A 26,673-nucleotide genomic window follows, 5' to 3' on the forward strand; every position below is an offset into this window, starting at 1 on the left:
CTGGTTTCCTCAGTGGTACCACATCTGTTCTTTTAACTGCTTTACTTCTACATTTCTCTGCAGATCACAGTAACCAGGATGGGTGAATTCCCAGAGGGAATGAGGCCATGGGAATGGGGGGCAACACACGGACAGGATGGGACACACTCCAAATGCACCACTTTTCACACCAAATGCCACTTCAGCTGTCCTAGGGGAATTATATTTTTGTCTCCAGTGCCATGTACAAATGAGCTCTTCCTACTCCATTTCCTTATGGTTTATTTGCCATTACTTTCTCTACTCTGCCTGCTTGGCTGCAGCTCAGCTTTACCTGCCTCAGAAGGCCTGGGAATGGTCACCTTCAGGAGCTTCATTCTTGTAACATGCCTAGTTCTACATTTTACACAGCAGCAATTAAAAAAATGAAATATATTATCAAGTTAATAAGTCAAATAATCTAGGCTGCCATATTAAATAAGATCCATTCTCTGCATGAAACTGAAAGCATCTCTGAGCTGTAAAACTGAGTGGCCAGTAATTTCAATTCCATAACCATTAGTTATTTTTCAACCTTAAGAACTATTTCATTCCTTCAAAGTGACAAGTGCCTATTGAATATGTCACTTGCAGAAAACCACTCATCCTTTTTAACTCCACCAAGTCACCTTGCAATGCATCTAAGGGCTGCTCAGAGCCTGCCAGCACTGCAATCTGCACAAGTGCTACTGACACACTCTGTTAGCTTAACACTTGTTTTGAGGACAACAAACACAAAACAGTGTTGGAAAAATGACTCCCATTTAGTTTTTCTACTTAAACTCCAGATTTACGTCTCTGCCCCAAGCACAGGCTGCAAGAGTTTCCTCTCTTTGTCCTCAGGAGAGACAATCCCCCTGCAACACTGACACTGACCCCGGGTGTCAGAGGAGGGACAGCAAAAAGCTGCTTTTTTCTTTAAAAAAAAAGTACTTGTTCAAGGTCTCCATCTGATCATCATCCTGCCTGTGACCCATTTCCTGAACAGCCAAATGAACAATAAGCCTATAAAACTAACAAAAAAAGATGTTCTCTCCAGCTGTGTTTACCTGCAAAGTTCTTCAGGATGTCACTTAAAATAAAGTTTTCTATTTGTTTCTGGTGAAAGGACTAAGCAACCGACCAGGTCTGTCCCTAGAAGTGTGAACAACCTCATCTACCTAAGCTCTGCTTTAGTAATTCACTGATTTACCACAACATGACTTTGTGGCTTTATTATACTACAACTTTCCTTGAAAAAAACCCCAAGCCCCCTCAGCTGTAGCAAGACAAGTATTTTGCAGAGAAAGCTGACAATTAAAAAAGACCCCCACGTCCTTTTTTTCTCACAGGTCAGTTCCTCTGCAAACTTGGGAAGTGCTTGACTTTTGCAAGGAGAGTTTCCTGACCTGGGGTTCCTGGTGTGATCCATCACTATCCCAGCCTGACAGAACTCTGAGCCCACAGAGCCAAAACATGGATTTTCACCTGCAGCCCCACACTCAGGCCCATTTCATCAATTCAAACAAGAAAGGCAATAATGGGCCCAAGGTGGGCAAATTGGTTCCCTAAAACTGACTTAGTGTGCAAAACTGCCATATCATACAAAAAAAAAAAAAAAAAAGCAGCTTGAGAGCTCAGTGTGAGATCTCTCATGCTGTTTCTTTTCCAGGTGCAGATTTTAAGTTACTTAAAATATAAGTTGCATCATTAGCTCTGTTGAGGGTTAATCCATAAGGTGACTAAGGATACAAAACCATGGATGAGTGTCAAGAGAAAAACAGAACAGAAATTCCATGCTATGCCTCCCAGGTAAAACTACAGTAGATTCAGACACCAAACTGAGGTAATTCTTGAGAAAAAATACAGTTGAAAGGGAATGTTTAACTAATTTGAGAAAACAAGCATGATATTAACTCATCTGGAAAATTCAGTGAGAGAATAAAGCTCACAGCAAACTAAGAACTAAAGTCAAGTCAACCTAGAAGTCAGGTGAGCCTACAGCTGCCTCCTCTTTCCCAGTGTCTTGTGTGAAGTGAAAACCACTACCAAGAGCTCAGAAAACATCTGAAAGCTTTGAAAGCAGCCTTAGTCTTCAGCCAAACAAATGGGCTCAGAGAAACCAGCCTTATGTGAAAAATAAACTTGTTTGCATCACGCTGTGGTGAAACATTTTCCTTTTCAAATGTAATAATCTTAAGATTTTTTTCCCCCATCTGAATATTAGTCACCTAACATTCTTCTCCTTCAAGGCTAAAAATTAATAAATATTTAAAAGACGGAGTTGGTCCTGGCAAAATAAGACTTGTTACAAGGAAGCTAATTCCTGTTTAAGTTTGCTGAAATTTAAGTTAGGTTTTCCCATCTGCAACTTCTCAGTTGCTTCTTACGTCGACTCTGTGCCTGAAACAGCCACAGCTTTTCCACTCTGGAGCCTGCACAAGGAAAGCCAGGAGGCTGCTACATCAGGAAACTACACAAAAATACTGATATGAACATCTGCAAGCTTCAGAGGGGAAGAAAATATTCCAGATTTTATCCAAATTAACATGAAAGGACAACGGAACAGGACTTTTCTTTGACCACATTTCCCATGGGATTACCAGCTGAAGTAAAACTTTGCTTGTTTTGACATGCCATTACAGGCTCAAAGGGGATCAGAACTCCAGGGAATCTGCTGACTTTTTATGGGTACAAACAGCCCTTCAGGTTTTATCCTTGGATAAAAACTATGACAAAAATTGCACAGTAAGCTATGGTTGAGTTACCTAAAGGATAGCACTACAATATCTTCGGTTTGTCCATGCACCCCACTGCAGTAGAAAAGATTCAATGTCTGTACACAGAAAAGGCACCTGGCAGAGATTGAGAGCACAAGGAAATTTGGAGTTCACACCCCAGTTATTCAAGCCTCTTGCCATTTTACACCCAAACCACTGCCCAAAAGGGGCAAATCCAAACCCAGCTGTGCTCTGAGTTCCATGTGCATCACTACAGGCTGAAGATCCCATTAAGACACAGATTAAAGGCTAATTTTACAGCAAGGTCTTGCTGTCCAAATCCATCAGTGCAGCTGGAAAGCTGGGATCTCCAGGGTGTTCAGGCTTCCTACAAGGTCAGCTGTTGGGAACTAATCAAGCAGCTGCTGTGCTACCAAAACCTTTGCTTAAAGAGTTTAATCAGCTTCCAAACTTTTGAGTTCAGATGAAGCCCTGTCACGTGAGATACTGAACCTTCACAAATGCTGCCCCACCGTGGGTGTGAGGACAGTGCTAGCTGGCCATGGAGCACATCTCCCTTGAGCAGCCACTGTGCAGATTCATGGCTGGGTGCTCCAGCACAGGCTGCTGCACCAAGGAAATCACTTTTCCCATGATGTAACACCCTCCAAGCATAGTGCAAAATAAACCCTTCTCCAAATCAGCGAGGCCTCAAGTCCCCATCCCATTTACTCCAACATGAGTTTCCTTACACAGTTTTAGGCTTCTCCTTCAGGAGACTCATGCAAAACCTTCAGACAATTCTAGATTCTAGACCCCTGGCAAAGCTGAACACACACACAAGACCTGGTTATACTCCTAAGGGTTAAGAATGGAACTTCCATTAACATTCTCCAATACGAGCTGTGCGTCCACCTTGGGAGGTGGATTCTAGACCCCTGGCAAAGCTGAACACACACACAAGACCTGGTTATACTCCTAAGGGTTAAGAATGGAACTTCCATTAACATTCTCCAATACAGCTGCCAATCTCATCATGTTTAGATTAGTTTGATCGATTCAGCACCTCCAAACTACAAAAAAAAAAAAGGCAGTTTGTACAATTAGTGTCTCTGAAAAATGAGCGTGTTCATTTGAAACGTGTCTTCCATCCATGGTTTGTCAGAGATTTCTGTTCTGAAGAAGGCAGACGGTGGTTGTGTCATTCGGCGTTCCAAACTCGGTACAGAACCTCCCATGGCCAGGTTTCAGTAGTGTTTTAGTCCAAATGATTCAGTAGCTAACATCAACACGACTCCTCCGGCCTAGAGCTCCTCTGTTTGGACTGGCTAGTGTACAGCATTCCTGAGCCAAGGAATTCGCACGGGTCCCACGCCGCATGCAAGGGCCATAAAGAAAGGATAAAAACGTCGATGGAACCCTCCAGCGAAATTTCAACGGAGCAGGGGCTGCTCTCCTTCACTGCAGCATGATGTCCTTGAGGTTCTCCTGCAGGATGGTGTCCTTGACGGCATGGAACACGAAGCGGATGTTCTCCGTGTCGATGGCCGTGGTGAAGTGGTGGAAGAGGGGCTTGCTGCGGTTCCGCCTCTTCCTGTCGAAGCACTGCACCAGGTAACGCTGCACGTCCTCCAGACGGTGAGGGTCGCCCTTGAAGTCCGAGAAATACTTCTTAATGCTGACATTCTTGACCTTCTCCACGAGAAGGTCCATCTTGTTGAGGAATAGGATAATGGAAACGTTAAAGAAAAGCTTGTTATTGACTATTGTCTCAAAGATATTCATGGACTCCACGAGTCTGTTTGTGCGCCTGTCTTCCATGAGGACCTGGTCGTATTCACTGGAGGAGACCATGAACAAAATTGAAGTTATTCCATCAAAGCACTGGAACCATTTTTGACGCTGAGATCTCTGTCCCCCTACATCCACCATCTTGAAAGGAATTTTTTTAATGATGAAATCATGTTCTACTATCCCCTTCGTGGCTTTTCTGGCCAGCAAAATATCTTGTTTGCTGGGGAAATAGTTCTGCAAAAGAAAGGAGAGAAGTGTCAAAAAAAGTCCTGCAAAAATTCTGGCTAATGCCTGAATACTGAAGGAATGGGTAAAATCACCAAGAGCTGCTTTTAAATTTAAATATTATCACATGAAGAATGAATACTCAACTTTACAACACTGGCCTGTTGACCATTTAGCTCAACACTTTGGTAAACAGCTACAGAAGATCTTGAGACATATGAGAACAAAAATAAAGGACTAATAATACACGTCTTCACACTTTCATCCATCAAGCCTCTTTGTTTAAGGCTGAAGTGTATTTTTTCTCCATTAAATTCTTAGCTACAGCGTTACTGCCACTTAGGTAGCATTCAATAAAGCAGGTCAAATCACCACTAAAAGGTGCTTTTTTTTTTTTTTTTTAAATCTAGCTTTTCCACAGTTCATTACTCTTACAAGAACCATCTTGAAAGCTTCAGTGGAAACTCTTTTTCCAGGTTCACACCCTATGACCAGCCAGTACAGTAACAGATTCTACCACAGGCTGTGGCCCAGTCTACTGCTGTAGAGAAATCTGTCCTTCAGAACCTTATCATTATTACTGTTTAGGAAAATCATCTCAATTCTTTCTCCTCCAAGTGTCCTGACAGATGTTTTCATTACAGATTTTGAATCCTACAAGAGCTAGGAATGGTTTTTATTTTGCTAAGGTTTCATTCTGCTACCTTAAGTAGCAGCAGCCATCAGAACATCAGGAAAAGCGATCCAGACACTGCATAGAAGGGCTGATAAAATATGTGCACAAATACAACTTCCATTTGTTATCTGTCAAAAAAGATTAAACAAATGCTAAGCTTCAGTTTCAAAAAGCAGGAGTTTACTGTTTGTACAGAAAGAACACTGAATTTAATGCATTATTATTTCATAAACAAACCAAAAACCCCAAGCAAAGCTCATTAATCACAGCGCACTCAGGCTCTCCTTGTCTCCTGGAGCTCTGTGGTTCAGAAGGAGAAGGTTTCTTACCAGCTGACCGATCCGATCCAGGTTATCCAGGAAGTATTTCACTGATTCACCCTGTGGAAAAGGAAAGACATGGGAACTGAGCTTGTTTCTAGCACAGCAAATCCAACAGAACCAAGGCCTCCTTCCCAACGTGCACTGAGGTCTAACAGAGCATTATCACCAGGTCTGGAAAAGTAAAAGCTGTGAAGAGATTTGCACAAATGCTCAGATCTATCCAGGAAATCTCTACAATAAAAGAGTAGTGTCATTAAAGTCAGTTCTTTGACTTAAAAGAATTTGGCTTTTTTTCCCCTTGTAAGATAAACACAGTTAACTGACACTGAGTGGGAGTAAAAAATGAAACACATTTATAAGAAACCAGTGTATTTTTAAAAAAATTCATAACAGTGAACAAAAGCATATCCTAGAAAAGTGGAAGATTCAAGTTCCCCACAATTTATGATGATTTAAGCTAGACTTGCTTGTCACAAACAAAGGGAAAAAGGAGCATTTTCAAGGACTTGCTCTTCTACAGACAGCTCCCCTTCTGGGCTCAAGACTTTTAATAACAGATTTGCTCATCTTTTAAAAAGTCTTTTAGCAATTATATCGAGAAGAAAACAGGAATGTTTACAAGGAAAATTCATTCTTGTGTGAAAATTTACTCTTGTGGAAGAGGATTTGGTCTTTTATCAAACAAGCTTGCCTGTGTGTCCCACCCAAATCAAGGGCCCCTCTGCATTAAGGGGGGACAAGAAGCCCTGCACAGACTTTTAAAGAAGTAACAATATTGTTTCCATACAGATGCAGACTACTCTGGAGTGAAACTCTCCAGCAAAAGCTTCCCTTCATGAAGAAGTAATTCAGTATGTGTTTCTTTATTCTTGGAGTTGCAGCCATGTCATGAGAACAATAAAATGGAAAATCCCGCTGCCTTTTAGTGATTTTAGCCAAGAAAACCCATTTCTTATCACAGAGCAGGGCTGTCAGTCATGACCAAATGACAGTAGATGCCCTCACCAAGCCACTAATTCAGAATGGAACTTCCTCCAAGTACTCCAGCTGCAATACAAACTCTTAAACCACACATCCTCCTCTACAGCACAGGCCTGAGACAGCAGAACAGAATTACTGCCCCCAGTACAACTCTAAACAGATGAACACAACAGTTCATTGTGAGGAATCAGACTGGAGGTCAGAGGATTCAGTGCTGGACAAGTACAGGCTCCCAGCATAAAGCACACACAAAAGGAGCTGGAGTTTATTATTTCCTAACATTTAAAACTGGAAGTGTCTTTTAATAAAGGAGAGAGAACACACGGATTTGCAAAAGACTACCATGTATCAACAAAAGATTTACAATGGATTGCTGGCAGAAAAAAAAACACTTCTTTTTTTTGGGGGGTGGGGTGGGGGAGAGGGGAAGTTTCCAAAGAACAATTGCTCTAAGAGCTTCCTTACAATCATGAATTTTCATAAGGTGAAAGTAATTTCCTGTATTTTTTGGCACTCTGTGGATCAGAAGAGATATCACAGACTGCATGAATAAGAGAAAAGGGCTTCCTGTACAGCATTAGTCATATTCAGGAGATGGGAGAGCCCAGAAAGAAAAGATCACTGAAGCTACCAAAAAACCCCTTCTCTGTCTGTTGTGCTCCATCCCACACAGCTCTTCAGATGTGCAAAAAATACTGCAAAGGGGCCATTTCTGATGGAGATTCTTCCAATTTTCTACCCAGTTGCTTCAATAGTCCCTGTCTGTCTGTTCCCCTCCCTGGCTGGAGCAGGGAACAGCCATGTGCCTGTGAAATGCAGGGACACACAGGCAGGATCACCTGATTTACAGCTTCTGCATCCCCTAATTCCCACCCCACACACCCATCACTGACATTCTGCACATTGATAGGGAGGTAAGAAAATCAACTGATTAATGGAAAAAAATTCACGTTCATTTCTGCGGTGATTTAAGGAAAACAGACTTCTCTAGATTCTCTTATTAACGTCGCAATTAAGCCACGTAATTTGTTCAGGGAAATTATAATCAGCAATGGCAAAGCACTGGGAGAGCTGGGTAACCAAGTCAGGTGGCTGGAACAGGTGTGAGCACCACATGCATGGTCTGACAGATCTGAAGGAATCTCAATATTCTCTTCTAGCACAGAATCCAAAGGCAGCCAGTACTTAAGTCAAAATATCTGTTTCCAGCCAAAACAACAAATCCTCGACAAACTCCAGAGAGTTTGAAGTTAAAAAACCCTCAGAACATTAAAGCACACAAACATGAAGGGAGGAAAAACACCCACCAAAAACGTGCCAGAGTAATAAGCCCAAACCCAGCGCACACACTCAAAACCTCCTGCTTTAATGATTCCCTGATTAATGATTCTTCATTAAGTCCTGGGGAAGTGTGAACTCAGTTCCTGCTCCAAAGGCTTCTGGAATAACCTTGTTCTACATCTTAGTCAGATTTACAGCAAACTGGGATGTTCTGGGAAGCACATTCAGTTCCTCCAGGCAGCAGCACACACATGCACTGGGCATTAACTGACTTGGTGAGTAACACGTAACGTATTAAATGAGGAAAATATGGAAACTCCAGGTTTCACAACTGTTTGCTGTTAGTGTTTTTAATTAGAGCAATTATGCTGACTGAACATTCCTTTCTATATTCATTTTTCCTAGTCATTCAGACAGCAATATTAATTATATCTTGAAGTCAAATTCACTGAGTTTTATATCAAGCTGCACTTCAATGGATTTTTGAATTCCACTAATGAATTACTATTTATGCAAAGCTGTCTCATGCTTTGGGTATTATACACTCATACAAACAAATGCTTATGTATACAAATGTATGTATATAAAAATACACACACAGTTTCCAAATCAAAGTATATTTTTCATTCAAAGCAAGTAATTATCAAAACAAATATCAGCTGCCCCCCCTTTTGTGTTGAATTATTTTTTCTCTTCATTACACTGGGCATAAATAAGCTGGTTTGGCTTTTTCAGTGCAAATATTTAGTGTTTCTCCAGTATTCATCTGGCCATTCAGCTCCATTCAAAGCTGGCTTAGCAGTTCAAGTGCTCTCCTCCTCCAGATCTTAGCCAGTTATTTCAGGTCCATGACCATGACTTCCTATAAAAGTGTCAGCAAATATTTGCAATTGATTCATCAGATACTAAAAATATCTTTATGCAGATTGATGACTTCAATTTCAGTATTTTAATGGTTCTATTGGGGAAAAAAGCTTATTTTAACATCACAATCTATTTCAAGCTATGCTTGCAAAGTAGAAATGAAAGCTGAAGTTATTTATAATATATGTATATTTATACTCCCTATGTGTATTTATACTACGTGTAACTACCTAAATATAATCACATCGTGGTGTGTTCACTTAGAAAATAAACAAAAAAGATCCAGATCAGATCTTTTACAGGCTGATGTTGCAAGAAAAACTGTGGCAGCTCCAGAAACTTCCTCCGATCAATGGTGTTCATAGAAGGTTGTTGAGCTTCTGCCTTTCAGATTTAAAGACTCATGTCTTGCATTACCCTAATAGTACACAATTTCCTTTAAAGTATCCTAACAAGATTCATAAATAATGCTCTCAAGATATGAAAGACTTTAATTTCAACCAGCACAATAGTGCGATAGGAAGTCCCGTTCTGTCACAGTCCCAGCAGAGTCTGCCAGTGAAACATTTATGCACTGACATTTATTTATTTAATTTTTAACTGGTGCTCGATTAGCACATTTCACATTGGAAAGTTACAAACCAGTTCACTATTTTTATGGATTTTCATCCTCCTTGCTAATAAATCAAGATGTTTCAGTGGCGTCTCCTGCACCCACACCCCGTGTTTTACGGGACAGCTGTGGGGGAGGGAACAGTGACCTCTGAGTTATGAATTTTATGTAGCTCAGATGATCCTTTTTTAGTACCCCAGAGTACAGCAGTGACCATTGGTGTTCCACTCCTTGCTCCCCACACAAGAGTGACCACAAAGCTGGGGTGACTCATTCTGTCACTGCTGAGCTCCCCTCCCTTGCAGTCCAGACCCTCTGAGTAACAGTTCTGTGACTGGGACCGAGAGAAGGACTTTGAGATGCTGTTCCCATTGTTCAGGAGGATGAGTCACTGCACATCTGGGAACTGGGGGAATCAAGAAACACAAACAGAAGGCCTCAAATGAGCCCACAATGCAGTATCGCTATTGGATTATTTAAAAAAACAATTGTTATTCTTTTAAACTGGCCTATCTGCAGTATAAAGTTTGGTGAAGCCAGAGAAAATAGTGCAATTTGTTTAAAAAGTGACTGGTGGAAGAGAAAGGGAGGAAAGTTGAAATGTAAACATATACTCCTGCTTCCTGAAATAGTCCTCTAAAACTCTTTTTATATGCTAGATTATTTTGACCACAGCATTCTCAAGGGGCAAAAGCCATGAAATAAAAAAATTCTAATCTACATACTTTGTGCAATGTGAATGCCATGTTAACATGATCTCCAAGTAAGTCACCATGAAAATAATGATTGAACTCAACATCCCTGCCCCTTCAGGCTATGTTCAGAGCACATAGGAAATCTCCACACAGAAATATTATAACTAATCTGGCATCACTTCCTTTGCCATTGATAGCCTCATTTTGGGCAGAGTTCCCAAAGAGTATTTACTGCATGAAAATAATGCACAACAATCATATGCAGATTACTTTAAAATACCCCCAGAAACATAGCAGACATGTTCTGGAAAGCCAGAATTTATCAACCTGTCACTGTAACCCCCAGTTATTCAGAGTGAGCCTTGGTCAGATCATAAAGGACAGTGACACATCCCATTGTCCAGCTCCCTAAAATACTGGCTCATTTCAAACTTTTCCTGCTGAAAAGCAGTTCCTCTAAATTCTGCTCCGAACTAGAAGACTTGAAAGGGGACTCTCTGTTCCAAATTGGCTTTTTTCCTTTCCTTGTCCCAAGGCCTTTTTGACATAATATTAATTTAGCCCTTCCTGATCATTCTGTCTCTGGCTGCTAAATTTAGAGTGCACAATTTAAGGTAGACCTGTCAGTCTTAGCTTGTTTCAGATGATGGATTAAATCACAGAGGAAGGAAATGCTGTACTTCAAGGAAGCATCTAGCACAGATCAAACAGAAACACAAAATACAGATCTAACAGAATTCCCACACTACAGAGAAACAGATACTGCAAATAACTGCAGCAGAGTCTGCAAGGTGAGAGAACACTGATCCAGATGAAACACCAGTGCTGGGCACCCACCCTCTGCTCAGGAGCTGGGAAACATTCAGCAGCAGGGCTGAGAAATACAGAGGGAATCCAGGAGACCCTTGGAAGATGTTTGGGAATCTCCCAGCTCTGAGGTCTTGGATACATAAATGGCATGGACTGAAAGCATTGACACAATTTCATCCAAAGCTGGCCTTCATTTAAGGAACTGTTCCATGAGGGCTGCTTGAGATATGTACAGAAAAAAAAAGCAAATTTGTAATCAAAATCTCTGTTTGCAAACCCTGAGATCTCCCCTTTTCCAGGTTTCCTGGGATGTCAATCACCTCTTGACTCTAAGGGCTCTGAATGTCACCACTTCAGATGTTTTATAAAAGCAAGAGGTCCAAGGCAGAAGCTAGGTTACAAAAGAACCGTGAGCCCAGTACTTGAAAATGTTCAGGAGTTAGATCAGCCCTGTTTTTGGGTACTGAAATTAGAACCAAAACCCTTACCATCAACAAGTGACACAGAAAATGCTTTCCTCAGTGAGAGGTACTGGACACAAGCAGCAGGATGACACCCTGCCACCACAACACAAATCCTTTGGAAGTGAAGGGGCTCAGGCTCTGCACCTTGCCTCTGCCCAAGGGCTAAAACTCTCCCGAGGGACAACTACAAACAAACAACTCCCCCTCCCCAAGCCCACTGGCTCCTTCAAGAGATTACTGCTAAATCTGCACTTCCATTCAGCCTCTCTGCTAACAGGGCATGGATTTACTGCAGCCAGAAATATGTTCTCTCCTCTCTGACAGCTGATGAATTCAGTATTATTGTTCAAGGAGGTGAGCAACTCTGTGCTTGTTAAGAATTCCCCCAGAGGATGCTGAAGTAACCTAAATTGCCCTGAAATGCTGATGCCCACTGGACACTACAATTCTGTTCTACAGATATTCTACATCCTGTCTGGGCATCGAAATTTATTGACACAAGACAAACATTAATTTTTCATTCAATCACCAGCTCCAGTGCAGAGACCAACCACTTCTTATTTAAGCTGTACAGAATTCCAGCTATCAAATCTCTCCAGTGTTATTTAACTTCCTCCTTAACAACAGACTGAGCTCCTGGCTCCCATCCAGCAACTCCAGTGCTTATCCAAGTTGCTTCTATCTGGACCCTACAAACATACCAACTACAAAAAAAGTACCATATGGTTCCAAACTTCTAAAAATTACCTCTCCTTTCTCTTGCCTGCTCACACTTGGTAGGTATCAGATGTTAAGGTCTGAAAATATCAAAAAAATTCATTATCTGTCAGCTCAGTCCAAACAGGCAATGAAACAATTTGTTTGTACACATCAGGGTGGGTTTACATTAACTCATCCTCCATGATACATCACCTTTGCAGTGTATGGAAACTAATAGGTGATAAATATTTATTTAATTCTCAAGAAAAACTTCAGGTTAATCAGAGCTTCCACATCAGTATTACGATTTGTGGAATCCTGTGACTGAAATTCCAGCCTTGCAGCTAAGAAACACTCAGGAGCAGGGTTCTTTGCTGAAGGGCAACTCTTAACATGTGTTAGCTTTTTCCAGCAATCAAACACAGCCATTCTTTCTCCCAAGTGCTGCAAGGGAAAACTAGAGTTACATTTTTCCCTGAAATTCTAGGTATTTCTACATCAACAGGATGTAGATGAGATAAATTACTTTTGGACTAGGTTAACAATTCTGTCCATTTGTCTCAAATATGCACACCAGCAGCACTGCCTCCAGGAAGAAAGGAATTTTCTGTTAATAGACTAAGGCAGGCTCCAACCTACACTAAAAACTTCAAGAAACATTAACAAAAAATCCCTGTAATTTTGATTTTACTCATACTTACTGTCTTAATCACTGCTGTTTCTGCTTCATAGATTTGCAGTGGCTGGAAGAAAAACAGGTGCAAACAGCAGAGAAAACAGTACCGGCCACAAACAAAACATAAAGTGTAACACAAACATGCTAAATGTTAGCTTTCAAAAAAATAAATCTAAAAAAATCCTTAACCAGACAGACCTGCACATCAGGGATTCAGCATGCTCTACCCTTGACTGACCAGCAGCTAGCAAGAGTTGAGGAGTGGATGCAAAGGGATACAGACCAAATTCATGTGGAAGAATCACAGCTATGTTTGAACAACTAAAATAGTCCAACTACTGCATCCAACATCAGCAGCGAGCCCGGCTCAGACCTGGCACGAGTGGCTGCCAGACCTACTCCTAAGCATCCCATGCAAGGATTCCTTCCTGTTTCCCTGCCAACTGTCCACGGGAATTCATTGTCTGCAAGTGCTGCCAGAGCCCTTTCATCTCCGCTCCGGAGGTTCTCCGTGGAGCCGAGCGCGCGCGCGCCAGGCTCAGCTGCTCACTCCGGGCACAGCCAGCTCAACACCCCAAAAGCAACTGAACCAGCACTGCTGCCACAGCTAGAACAAAGTCCTGAGCTGCAGAAGGAGGGATGGATCCAAGATTCTGGCCCATGACCAGCAAATTATCCCATTTATTCTCAGTGGGCAGCTGCAATGGAAAAATGGGCATTTTCAACCAACAGGGCAGAATTTAGAAGCAACTGGATGTTTTTGCATCCCCTGGAATGATGCACAGTCCCGTTATTCCCTGACCCCTAGGCCCATGCTTTGTTCCCAGCAGGTCAGAATGCAAACCTGAAACTTGCTTTGTTTACAGGAGACATCTGCAGAACTAGAACATCCAGTGACAAAAAAAAAAAAGTACCTCCTGAATTAATCTAGTCAGCAGTACTGACTATCTGATCAAGACTAAATCACAAGTTTACCAGTGAGTTTCCCTTTCAAATCTTATCAGATCAAGGGATAGGAAATAAATATCTTAGATCTTGTGGGCTGAAAAAGCAGCTAACACCAGCCATGAGAGAATGTTGAGCTTGGACTTTTCCATGGCAGGTGGCCAGCTGGAAAGCTCAGCAACTTGGATGCACTTTCAAGAGGCATAACCTTGAGTATCTTGCAGAACGATGCTTCCTGCTCCACTTACACACCAAAGATTTGCTGCAGTGTCCTAATGCTCCACTTTCTGGGGAATATCAGCTCAGACATGTCATACTGAAATTTGTCTGTTGTTAAATGGTGACTATAAGGATTGCCAAGTGCCATTCACCCCTCATATTTCTTTAAAAGTTTGTTCTAAATAAGAGTCTAATTTTGTCTGTATGCATACAACTGATATGTTTTTAGGTGGGCAGAATAAAATGATAGCCTTGCAAAACTCAGAAAGCTGCTCAGAATCTGAAAGTAAGGTTTGAGGTAAAACTCAACTAAAATGCAACCTAAGTCTTAGCTGCACTGAGGTGTACTATTTAACAGTTTGATTCCTATAAAATCAAGCCTGTAGAGAATAGAGTGCAGAAAGAAATTAAATTCCACCTTGCTTACATTACTCTGAAGTTGTGCCCCATGCCCATTACCTCAGTGCTTGGCAGGGTCAACCACAGACAACACAAGGCTTGCAGGTCTGAGGGACTCCTCAAGGCAGCTTCACAGCTGATTCTCAAAAATAATTTGCCCCAGAAACAAAAACCTCCTTTTTCAATAAGAAGTTTGGTATTTGTTAATTCTAACAGACTTAAAACTGACCAGCCCTAAGGTGCGGTTTCTGCCTGTTTTTACCCTGCCTGCCTCCCCAGTGCCTTTCCAATCAGTGGGAATTCTCATCCTGCATTACTTTGCATGGTTTTTCATCTATTCACATCAAAACATCAGCTATTCTAAATATTCTCTCCCTTTGTGATGTCTGTTTTGGCATGAGGAGGAGGAATTCTTCAAATCTGCACTTAAACCTTCACCCTATTGATACTTCAGGATGAAGATTTCATGCAACCTGGACTACTTTCAACGTAACTTCAGAATTTGTTCTCTTTCAGGTCTGAAAACAAATTTAAAGATAAAATCTGTGATTAGAAATAGGTGACAGCTTCTATCCTTAAGGCCTCAGCTACACATAGAAATGAATCAAGCCACAGTGGAAAATGAAGTGAGTTTAACAAACTTTTCCAAGCTGTTGAGCAGACTAGCCTATTAAAAAAATCCTAATTAAAGCCTCGGTCACATCCTACTGAACTGGAGAGAGGGCAGCAGTCCAGCCACGTGGATGGCCAGCTGAACTCCCTGCAACCAGGAATGCATGTGCTGGGCTGGAAGAAAGGACAGAAAAAGAGAATACAGTAGGTATTCTTTTGTCTCCTGCCCACATCTAACACCGTTACTGATTTACCACTGTACTCTGACCAGACTGAAACCACATGGATCAAAGCCTTGAATCCAGAGGAGGAATTAAATGGAAAAGAGTTCCATCAATAAACCAGTGCTTTTTCAGTTTGAGATTCTACTGAGTTTTCCAAAGTAGAATTAAGGGAGTATCAAGGAAAGCAAGTCAAATTAAGAGCTTTGGGGGTGGGGTGGAGAGCAGACCTTCTAAGGACAAACAGCAACAGTTTGTTCAGGAGCAAAGCCAAGTGAAGCACAAGTCTGCCTCAGTCTGACTGCAGGAATCTGTGTTGTATACAGAGGAGACATTCGAAAGGTGTCAATAAATTACTTCTCAGAGCAACATGTTTTCCACTTTCTCAAACAGAAAATCTTGCATGATGTTTCCAAGAAGTTTTCCTGCCCTCCCCCAAATCCTGAGTCAATGATAGAGAGAAACAGGTTTACTCCTCAGAGCTGCTTTAGGTACAGCTGCAGACTAGAGAAGGTGGGGACCACGCTGCCTTCTGCCTTTGTGACAGAAGCTTTTCCAGCAGTGCAGCTGAGAAAGGAGAAGTGAAACACTGAGCTAACCTCACCCTTCTCCTTTGGGAAGGGCACTCAACAGCTCTGCTCCCTCCACTAGTGTTTGCTTATCAGCTGCTTGGTTTGTAGCACTTTGGAGCACTGGGATATTTCCTGGAACAGCATCACATTCAGATGCATCTTAAGTCATCTGAAACTCTCCCCTGCTGCACAGCTACCACTGCACATAAACCCAAAGTCAAGAGTCAAACACTGTTTCTTCCCTCCCTCTGCTCACCTCCTCTTCCTCCTCCACACTCAAAACCTGTGAAACAGAGCCTGGATTTGAACAGTCTGTGAACACTGCAGATACTCCAGTAACTCAGAACACAAACACTGAAAAAACTACTCTTTGATGCACAGGGGTACAGACATCTTATTTTGGCACCAGGAAAGGAGCCATTGCTTGGGAGAAGGATCAGTGAGATAAAGACACTGCCATCACTCCTTGGCAAGCACCAGGTTAAGGCAATTTGTACCCACTTGTGATGCCCATGGCTTGTTCCTTCCCCAGCAGCACAGCGTGTCACCCCCTCAGCTGTGCTCAGTCACCCCCAGGCTGCATCTGCCCCTTCTCCAAGAGCAGCTTCCAAAAAACCCAACATAACCAAGAGCTCAGAGCAAAGCAGAACTCCCCAAACCACCATTTCCTATTGCTCACTGCATTACTCTGTCCAGAGTTACAGCCCAAGGTAAGCTGAAGCCAAAAGTGGTTTGCATTCAGTGAAATTCTCCATGTTTTAAGGCAAATCAGGCTTGTTTGGGAGACAGCAGGAGCAGGGGGAAAAACAGAAGAAAAGTAGCTTAAAGACATTACAATCTTTTTGAGAAGTCATTGCAAAAAGGTCAAGATTTGGATAGGTACCAAGGGTACAACATCACCACCTGAGCAGGTTACTGCTGCATAACCATCCTACCTACATTTTCCTTTTCAGCTTTCTGCCAGGTCCCATCTTTTCAAGAATATGGGCTCATTAAACATAATTCTCTCTCACTGTGATAAGTAAAGAACATCTTCAAATATCTGCTAAGTATAAAAATACAGAAGATATGCCAATAAGACTTTCTCATAAAAACAGACCTAGTTTTTAATGATTTGCTTATTTGTTCATCTGTTATGTTACTTGTTCTTGATCCTACATAGCTTACAATAAACTAGGATATTCAGGAAAGCCTGAAAGCATTCATTACCCATTATCCTATTAAATTCAGTGGCCCCTTTGAAAAATCCAAGCCTTAACCTCTTACTCTTTTTTTTCAAGGGACCTTTTAGAACATTTTTAAAGGCACTGAAAACACCCTTGCTTGCTGTCCCAGTTCTAGGTGAAAAGTGCAAGGTTTGGTACCAATAAAAAGCTGAATGGGTACCAAAAGAAAGCTGAATCACTACAAAGAACATATAAATGAGGTACAAAAGGCTGACTTGTAAAACTGGAACTTTCTGAAGTGCACTGTCAGCACTGCTGCTCTGAGCAGAGAGAGCCATGTCAGGGAGACAGGCTTAACAAAACCAGTCACCTCTTCTTGGGCAGTAGCTGTTTTCCCCCCCCCAATTTCCTGAAACCAACCACAGGGTCAGAAAACTGCTAATACAGCACACAGCAAGTAGCAGGAGTTCTCTTTTCCTTCACACAGTTAAGCCAGTCCTTGCTGATCTTCAAGTAGTGCATGTAGCTTTCATACAACAAGAACTCTGAACTCCCATATCATGGGAACAAAAATATAAATGTCTCCTTTTCCATTGTATCTTTGAGACTGAATAGATAAGACCAGTCTGACAAGTGGAGCCCTTCCACTAGAAACAGTATTCTTTGTTTTTAGGCAGATAAACATTAACATATATGTCTCTGCATAATGAAGTATTTTTGTAGCAACTCAAATAAAAGTTTTCCTTGTGCTGCCATGGCTTTAACCATGCAGATGCTCATTACTGAATATGAGTTCTCTCCTGCTTCCATCAAATTTCAGAAGGAATGCTTCATTAGACTCCCTCTGTCATCCAAAGGGTGCACCTTTAAATGTGCCTAACTTCTCAGATTTCTGGAACACATTTTCATGAGTGGGAATCTCTAAGGTGATAACAGTTGCCAATTTAAAGTCTCCTGAATGATTGAGGTCCATTAGAAACTTTCTGAGTATGAAATTAAAGAGCATAATCAAAGCTACAGGCTGCTCACTGGGCTGGATTTGTCTCTGCCCAGACCTTTCCTGCACACTAGAAAGGGATAAAGAGATTACTCCAGTGGTTTGTAGCTGCACTTGGGTACTGGCTCAGACAGCCTGAACTGAAAGTTTCCTTCCTTGTTTCTCACAGCATGTGCCAGCATTTCTTGATGGGAATGCAAAGATTAATTACAGCTGTACTTGCTCTGAACAAATCCTCATATTCAATACAGTCCTGCAAGATTTAGAGTAGCACTAATTAGGGCTTAGAACAACAATTCTGCAAAGACAAACGTACAGAGTCTTTTTTCTAATTATTTTATGCATAATAAAATTAAAGCTTCTTTCCAGAACCAAGGTGGCATTTATTCTCCAGAGCTGGGAGCCAAAAGGACTTTTCCAGGCTAAGAACAACAGATTTAGTGTTTCAGTGCTGTTGTTGAAGGTAAGACAGCAAACAACAGCCACTTCCATATGCACACAGACAGGTAAGGATGAGTAAAAAACCTTTTGGGACACCCAGACAGTTCTCTAAGGGGCTCAATTACTAAGAGGTATAGACAAAAAAATGTCTGTACTTAGTAAAATGCACATAAGGAAAAAGAAATCTTTCAACCAGAAAAATGGCAATCATTAGGCAAGAGGCAAATGCTTGCAATGAATTTTCACCATGGGGGCTGTAAATATGAAGTTGTTTTTCTTATTTATCTTAACCACACCAAAAACATAGTCAGTATGTATTGGCTTCCAAGGGCCAGCAGCAAAAAGCTCCTACAGGAAGCCCTACATAGTACCAGACTTTTTAATCTGCCTTCAAGAATCTGTAAATTAAAGGTAGGTCCACACTAAGTCTGAATTTCAGCCTTTGGTACCCACAGAGAGCAGAGCATTAATGAAGTGCATTAACTGCACATCTTACAGACCTTGGAGGTGATTTTGCCAAAAGTTTTTGATCTTTAAATAATGAAAAAATTAAAAAATGGTTGTGTGCTGGGAATTCACTATACAGAATAGCAGGACAGCCAGTAGCAAAGCTCCTTTTATTCAGATCCATCTCAGCTCCCATATGGTAGGCATATCAATTTCTTGTTATCCACTTATTTATTATGTATGATCTGCTCATTACTTTCCAACTTATCCTCCCAATTCCATGCAGGCCACATTTCACCCAGCTGTTGCACTTTGTCATAACCTAAGGTCAGGAAAAATTCATGGCAAGAATCCTTCTATTTTCCCACACAGCATTTAGCACTCAATGCTTGGTTGAGGTTTCAGGTAGGTACAGTCACAAATTGCTGTTCTCCAAGACTTTTCCACTTGCACTGTTTTAAAAAAGTCTTAATTCATGACCTTTCTGGTTCTTCTTATTTCTCTCCAATAGCAGAAAGTATTTAAGAATGGCTAATAAGTATATTACCAATCACAGCTTTCTTAGGTTGGTTCTGGCCTCAGAGAACAGCTCTTGTTACTGAGAAAAGATTTTGGAAGAGCAGATTTCGCTAGAATTCAAAATGATTTGCAGTAATTCCCTAAATGGCTGTGAATCCAGCCTACTTTAAATACAAGTTCTTCTCACCTCTTGCTCAATGGCACTTAAAGCAAAACTGAGAGTACCAAGGGGAGCATTCCTTGCTGTGGGTGACAGCCAACATCTCCAACTCTGCCTCCTGCTCAGGCTGAATCCCTGACTGTCAAGACAAACTGGCCCAGCCAAACCCTGCACTGCTACAGGAGCACTCTGCTGGCAGCAGGCCCATTAACATATCTCATTTAAACATTCATTTTTAGAATATTGCAAATTTAAGACTGAGGATTGAACTGCAGATGCAAATTGGCAAACTCTACAGTAGCCAGCATCCACAGAATTCTGCATGAAGGTTTCCAGCTGTATCTTTTGCTTTGCTATCTCTCAATTTTTAATAAAAACTAAACTATAGCTCACTAACTTTCACCTCCTTTAACAAAATACCACTTCTGTTTGAGGGTTCTTACTTGAGACCTTGCTCTGAAAAAAAATTTTCCTATTTGGTCATAGAGACAGGATTAGAAGCCAGGGACTCCAGCTGCTAATCCTTCCTGCTGCAGAGCAGCCACCAGGCTTTGCAGTATTACACTTAAACAAGCAATTAACTTCCCCTGCTGTACAAAGATGAGTCAGACTCCATAACCTGACCATAAACTTTGGAGGTCTTAGGATTGGAAACAGAACTAGAACTTAAATCTGGATCTCTGGCACTTAATTGCTGTGATACTGGCCCAAAACCTTGCTCAGATATTTAACTGAGAAACGCCTTCATAACTCTCCCTTCCATATGAGTCCAGAGCAAGTCAGTGATCTTTTGGTAAAGTCTGTAAGACAGTGATCTTTTGAGTTAATATCACATCTTGTGTCAGATAAGGCCACTCTTTCAGAATTCTAACATAACAAAACTAGATTATCATTGACTATTATTGTGTTTTATATATAAATTACAGCATTATCATTCCTTGCACGTACTAGCTATGATTGAGACAAGCTGATTTACCATCCACAGCTTCACAATTAGCTTCAAAAAGAAAGAAAGAATATAATATTGTTAGATACGGATGCACTTGACTTTCAGCACTAATAGTGTGTAAATACAAAAAATTAAGGCTCAGCAACAGCAAACATGAGTTTCTGCTTTGCAGCTTTACTGTCAATCCCTTGTTTTGTAAAAAATTTTGTGGGTTAGAGTGGTATGTCCCATCCAGATCTAGAAAAGAAAACAAAAAACCATGTAACTTCCCAGAAATAATTTAGTTTCACAGGAGTTCTGCAAGCTAGGAAATACCCATGCAGAGCTCAAAAGCAATTTGGCAGAGTTGCTGCCTAGTCCCAATTACATGCATTAAATTGTAACAAGATTTCCCAGGCTGGCACTTTGAACAGTGTGGTTATTGCCTTTGTACGTCTCACCAGCATTGGTCAAGCCTCAATGGATTTCACTGATGAAATATGAGAATTTCACAGCTCTGGGAAAAAAAAAATCATCCTTGCAGAATGGGCAACATTCAGAGTCTCTTGTGTAAGCTCATATTCAAACAGTAGTTTGCAAAGAGAAGAGCTCATTTTTGTGTTACAGCCAATTGTATAAGCTGAGCTTGATTTGACACTCGGTATTTCCTCAAGTGATTTACAGCGATGCCAGGCACAAGTATCCCTGCATTTCAGGGCTCTGCCATATGTGCTGAGAGAGCAAATAGCCTAGAAACATGCTTTTAGGGCTGCCTCTGCTCTGCCATTGCATCTTCAAGAGAAATCATCAGTTGGAAACTTTGTGTTTCAGGATTCAGGAAATCTCTGTTGAAGTGCACTGAAGAATTCTGACAAAATACAGCCCATTGCTGTAGATTTTGTTGAATATGTCACTTCAAAGTCACCTACTTCTCACATTAAGTCAGTTTTCTGCTGCCCCATCTCTCAATTCACTTGGCTTCAGCCGGCTTCAGCCAAAAAATCTCCCAGTGCCTCAGGGGCCAATGTACAGCCCGACTCCTGATTACATCACTGCTGTACTGAGCATTTCTGTACAAAAATAAAGACATTTAAGCCACAGTTTGTCTACCCTGAACTGAGAATTAGTGTGAATAACTGGTGCCTCTCCTGCACACTACCAAGCACACAGCTGACTGCCTGTGAGGCTCTGAAGCCATCAGCTCCTTGCCTGGGGAGAATGCAGCAACAAAGCTCTCCTACCCCAAGGAGCAGGCTGTCCCTCTGCAGTGTTCCAGCACACTGCCTGTCCTGGCAGGCAGAATTTAACCAGTTCCAGGGGCTGCTTAAAAGAAAAACAGCAAACCCCACAGTTAATTCTCAGAGGGGTGACCCACGTCCTATTGCAAATATCTCCCAATTCCCCCTCACTCTCACCCAGAGAATGGTGAATGAGTATAAAAGAAAGGGTCTTTAAAACATTTTCCAGAGTCTTCCCACAAGCAAGGCTTCAGAGGCTCTCAGTATTTGAAGTATTAATGGAAGTGTTCCATACAATTCCCTGTGCACACAGCTAAAAATAGCTATGGACACAGTACTAAGGTTTTTGTCTATATTTGCAAGAGCCTTACTTCCCTCTCAGGAACCACAACTTCCCATTAATGCTGACATTTATTTTTTTCTTTTTGAAAGACCTAATAAAACACCAGAAAGTCTTTTAACACTGCAGGGAACATTAATAATAATATGAATACATCAATAACAACAATCTCAATTGATATTCTGGTGATGGACCAGGAACATATTTTCTATAACAACAATGTCAATTTTGCTCTAAGAACTGATAAAGCCACATGATGGCCTTGGCAGATCTGCTCATCACTATCCATCTGTTCTGCCCGTGACAAAAATATAATTTTTTTCCCTGACAAGCCCTATTTGTCCCATCTTTACCCACAATGACATCAAGCATGCCAAGCTGCAAGAAGTCAAAAGAATATCTAACCTTGTGTCAGACTTTTTGTTCTGGGCACATTAAAGAGAAGTGAATGGCTTCTCACATTCTCACAGTAGAGACCTGAGAGGATGGAAAAAACCAAAAAACCCCCAAACCACAAAACAAAACAGAAACCACATGACCAAAGCAATTCCTATCTTGGCCTTGGTCACCACAGTTTATAGCATAAAAGGAAATGTCACTACTGGGTGAAAAAGAGCCTGCAGATACACGCACCCAAACTCCCAAATACACCCAAGAGCTGCCATTAGGCTCCAACTGCAGAAGCTCCCAGCCCTGCAGCTGAATCCTGCAGGAAACCCCACTGCCTGCTCTCCAGGAACATTCCCAGTGGGATTTGTCTCCTCCTGCTGGTACTCAGCCCCTTGCCCAAACTACCACGGGCACTCTCCAAGGAACAAACATCCCAGGACATTTGGAGACTGGTGACCAATGTATTCCTGTCTAACACACAGACAGAAAATGGGTGGGGGGATAATGAGGGCAGGGAGAAGGGAGAAGAATCCCATTCTGATTACAAAGGAATTCCTATTCCAGTAGTTAAAAAAACGAGGACAGACGTGACAATGGAAGCAAACATACAATGGAGCTTTTGTCCCCAAACTACTTGGCTCCCATACAAGGAACAGAGGAACTTGGGTTGGTGGGGACTGGCTGGGGTAGGGGAAGAGAGAGAGGCTGATGTTTGTAAAAAGAAAGCAAAATTGGTTCGTCTGCTTTAAGAAAGGCTGGGAAGACAAAAGAAAAAAAAAATAAAAAAGCAGCCTGCTATTGTAGAATCCACCCACTCACTTCTGAAATGCTCAAAGACCCAGACAGGGATTTACAACCAGCACTTGTAGGCACTGAGTATGAAGCAGAAAACACTCAAATGCCCAGAGGCAGCTTCTGCAGTGCCAGAGAAGCAGCTTTTAGATTGCACAGGGTTATGGTCAGAGCTGTTTTCTTTCAACAAGTTTGGTACTGCTGAGTCAGTCACTGAGCTGGGCATTGCAGGCCATAGGAAGGCACCTGCACACTGCAATTTTCAGCTCCAGTCAATCAACCACTGTGTTTTACTTTTTAACAGTCCCACAGCTTCCTGGAGAAACAGAGCATTCACAAGCAGAGCAATAATCCTGCAGCTTTGAAGCCAAAATAACAACAATGATTTAAAAAAAGCTGGTGTTCAGTTGACTGCAAGACGAGGGTGAAGAAAATGCCAGTGTTGAGTGGAGTTGTTTTTTCAAACAGTGTCAAGGCACATTCAGAAAGATCACAGTAATGTAAAGCTGCAAAATTTTGGTGATGATTTAAGAACTATTTTAAAGATAATAAATTCAGTTTAAACCAAGCATATTCCATTTAATAGCCAGCTTATATTAGGGAAGAAAGAGAGTGCTGATGCAGGGGTTTTCTTAGCCTGAGTTAAAATCAGTTCAGAAAAGATTTATTTTCTCAGAGTCCACTATATCTGGCTTCTATTTATTTACACAAGTCTATATACAGCAAGGGTTTAAACTAAATGAAGGTATGGGTTTATACATATCATATGCAATTACAAATTAGGCATCTCCTTAAACCACCTCATTCTTTAAAACATTATGGAGTTATAAATTTTTTTAAAGGAATTGTACGGTTGCTTATTCCCATATATTGAGGGCATGAGACTTCTGCTGAACTTAGAAGCAAGATATGGAAACTTGTTCCAAGTGTTAAGGTGTTAATAATTTGTTTAATCCAGTACATTTAAAAACCTTTTCTGCAGCCAAGTGCTTTTTTTTTAGTTACAAGTGAGGCACTTCCTAATCCCCTGGTGCAGTCTGCACAAGAAAATAACAGCACCCAGATTTTCCTGCTGTCAGTGCCACAGGTGCAGGACTGGGATGGAGTTACAGTTTTTGTGACAGTGGCTGCAGTATTGACAGGGTAACAGCCCTGGTGCCTGCAGCAGGTCCAGGTGCCCCAGTAACATCACCCAGGTGACACCAGTGGCATCCAAAAGGATGCACCATGGAACTGCAGCATGATGTTGAAGATGACAGCCTATCCAATGATCACTTGCATGTCTCTCTGCTTTGTTTCTGTGGGGCTTTTTTATTTTTTTGGTATTTCCTGTTTAATCCTCTAAGCCAGGGAATGCAGAGGTAGGCCGGCTATTTTTGGAACACAATTGATTGAACAAATGGGACTTTTTTCCCCCAGTTTGATACTATTTTATTGCTAAACAGCACAGGAATGAACCTCCCACATGATCCCCATCTGAATCTTCCTCTACAAACAAAATCCATGCTTGACCATAGCATTTCCCAGGGAAAAAACCAAACAATCTTAGCAGGCTGCTGATGCAACTGTTGCTTACTATACTGGATTCTCTTAGTTGTTTCATGGCAAATTCAAGTTCCCTGTGGCATGAGCCATCTTTTTATTCCACATTTGAACAGTGCTTAGAACAGCAAAGCCTGTGTCTACAGATGCTAGGAATAATAGAACAATCAATCCATCCTCTCTCCCCCTGCACATCCTTCCCCCCACTCCCAGTGCTGTAACATGGAAACAGTTTTATTTTTAGCCTAAGGAAGTGAGGTTTATCCCATCATCCTGTGACAGCTGTACTTCATTTCATTTATTCTTTACCTATTTGGCAGTCTCATGATATTTCAGAGACAGATTTACAAGATATGCAACAAGAAGACTCAAACAGGCATCTTATTAGTGGAGACAGATGAGTAGCAAAGGGCTGCAGCATGAGTTTAACTACAGTACCAGACACCAGAGAACCCACACAGAGAAGCAGCATGAGGGAACAATCAAAATTTCACTATTCAATTTCTCTAGTTTTCCTTCTCCTTTGTAAAAGAACCTAAAGGAAACTACACAAAGCCCTGTTTCTGTCCTTGAACCCCTCTAATTCAACAATGATAACACAGCAGTTGAGGTACCAGGTTTTCTGGATCAGTACCTTGCTCCACAGAACAGGGAAGTAAAAGAGAAGAAAAAAGATCTTCTACATCTTGTACATATGAAGAAAAAAGGAGTGGATTATGAACAGCTGTCAGAAACATATCCCATACCAGAAGTGCAGCTATTTTGGCACAAGAGCATGAAGACCTAACAACAAGAAAGCAGGGAAGAGAGCACATTTTTATGCTCACTGTCATCTTTCAGTTGCTTATCCAAGTTTCACTTGCAGACGTCAGGATGAAAAGAAACAGTCAGGGAGCAGCAGCCTGAATGGGTGTTGCATTCACTTCAAAAGAGCTGCATGCAGGAAGAGTTTGCCAGTATCAATACAGTGCAAGCTGGCAGGACTGGAAAGTTACAAATTAAGTGTGCCTTCATCAGTGACCTACTATGAACAGACCTACTGAGCTGCTAAAATATTTTTAGTTCGACCAATTCCTGCCTTTTTTGGTTCCTCTTGCTCTTCCAGTTTATCCAGTCATGTGCACTTTTCCACTCCCTCTTACTGCCATGCAGTTTTTCAAGTTTGGCTCCAATTACCACTTGTTTCTGCTGCTGAAGCGCTCAGATTTACAGCACTCCTACAAACAGCTAACAGGGTGGCTCCATCTTGCACGTAGCAAGCTGTGTTTGAGCTGAAGAGAGATTTATAGTGCAGCACTTTTCTCCTCCCACCGAGGAGCTGGATGTACTCACCAGCTGGTACTCGCTGCGGCGGCTGAAGGCTTCCTTGATTCCCGAATCCCTCCAGAGCGCGCCCAGGGCGGGGACGTAGAGCTGGAAGGTGGCAGGCTCGATGGGCATCCCAGCTTTGTTCTCAAAGGCCATCAGGAACATCCCATGCTTCTCATTCTCTGTGTACTGCCAAGGGATCCCCAGCTTGTCCCGTGCATCAACCAGAACCCTGCAGCCCTAAAGAATGATTGAGAGAAGAAAGTCAGTGAGTAACAACTAAAGTATAAAAGAAGGACTTGACATGGACTTGTAGATTATTTTTTTGACACTGTTCTGGTGAGACTGAACTCAGGAGAGAAGCAAAAACATTGTTTATTGCAACATCTCCAACAGAAGTAAGATAGAGCCTGCTTCTGTAAGCAATTTAGCCACAAAATATTTCCCCAGGTGGAAAAAGTATTAGCGGCAACAGCTAATGGCAACAAGCACTGCTACCAACAGATAATGAAAGTAAACATCAGTGAGAGTATGAGAAGTGTCTGGGAATTAAGAAAAGTGTCTGGGAACTAATGAGTGATCATCATAGCTGTAGTTTTAAAAGTAACACCACGCCTGA

General features: G+C 41.6%; 1 protein-coding gene across 1 annotated transcript in view; it reads right to left on the bottom strand.

Annotated features, from left to right (window-relative positions):
- Window positions 1–3,896: 3,896 nt before the first annotated feature.
- Window positions 3,897–26,673, bottom strand: part of GNA12 (G protein subunit alpha 12) — a 34,483-nt gene continuing 11,706 nt past the window's right edge. Inside the window, exons 2-4 of the mRNA XM_041401465.1 lie at window positions 26,079–26,294; window positions 5,742–5,792; window positions 3,897–4,745 (exon numbers count right to left, since the gene is read on the bottom strand). Of these exons, the coding sequence (XP_041257399.1) occupies window positions 4,176–4,745; window positions 5,742–5,792; window positions 26,079–26,294 (837 nt within the window). The 3' untranslated portion in view covers window positions 3,897–4,175. The remainder of the gene's footprint in view (window positions 4,746–5,741; window positions 5,793–26,078; window positions 26,295–26,673) is intronic.

Source organism: Onychostruthus taczanowskii, unplaced genomic scaffold (assembly GCF_017590055.1).
Source record: "Onychostruthus taczanowskii isolate IOZ18803 unplaced genomic scaffold, ASM1759005v1 scaffold19, whole genome shotgun sequence".
NCBI classification, from domain to species: Eukaryota; Metazoa; Chordata; class Aves; order Passeriformes; family Passeridae; genus Onychostruthus; species Onychostruthus taczanowskii.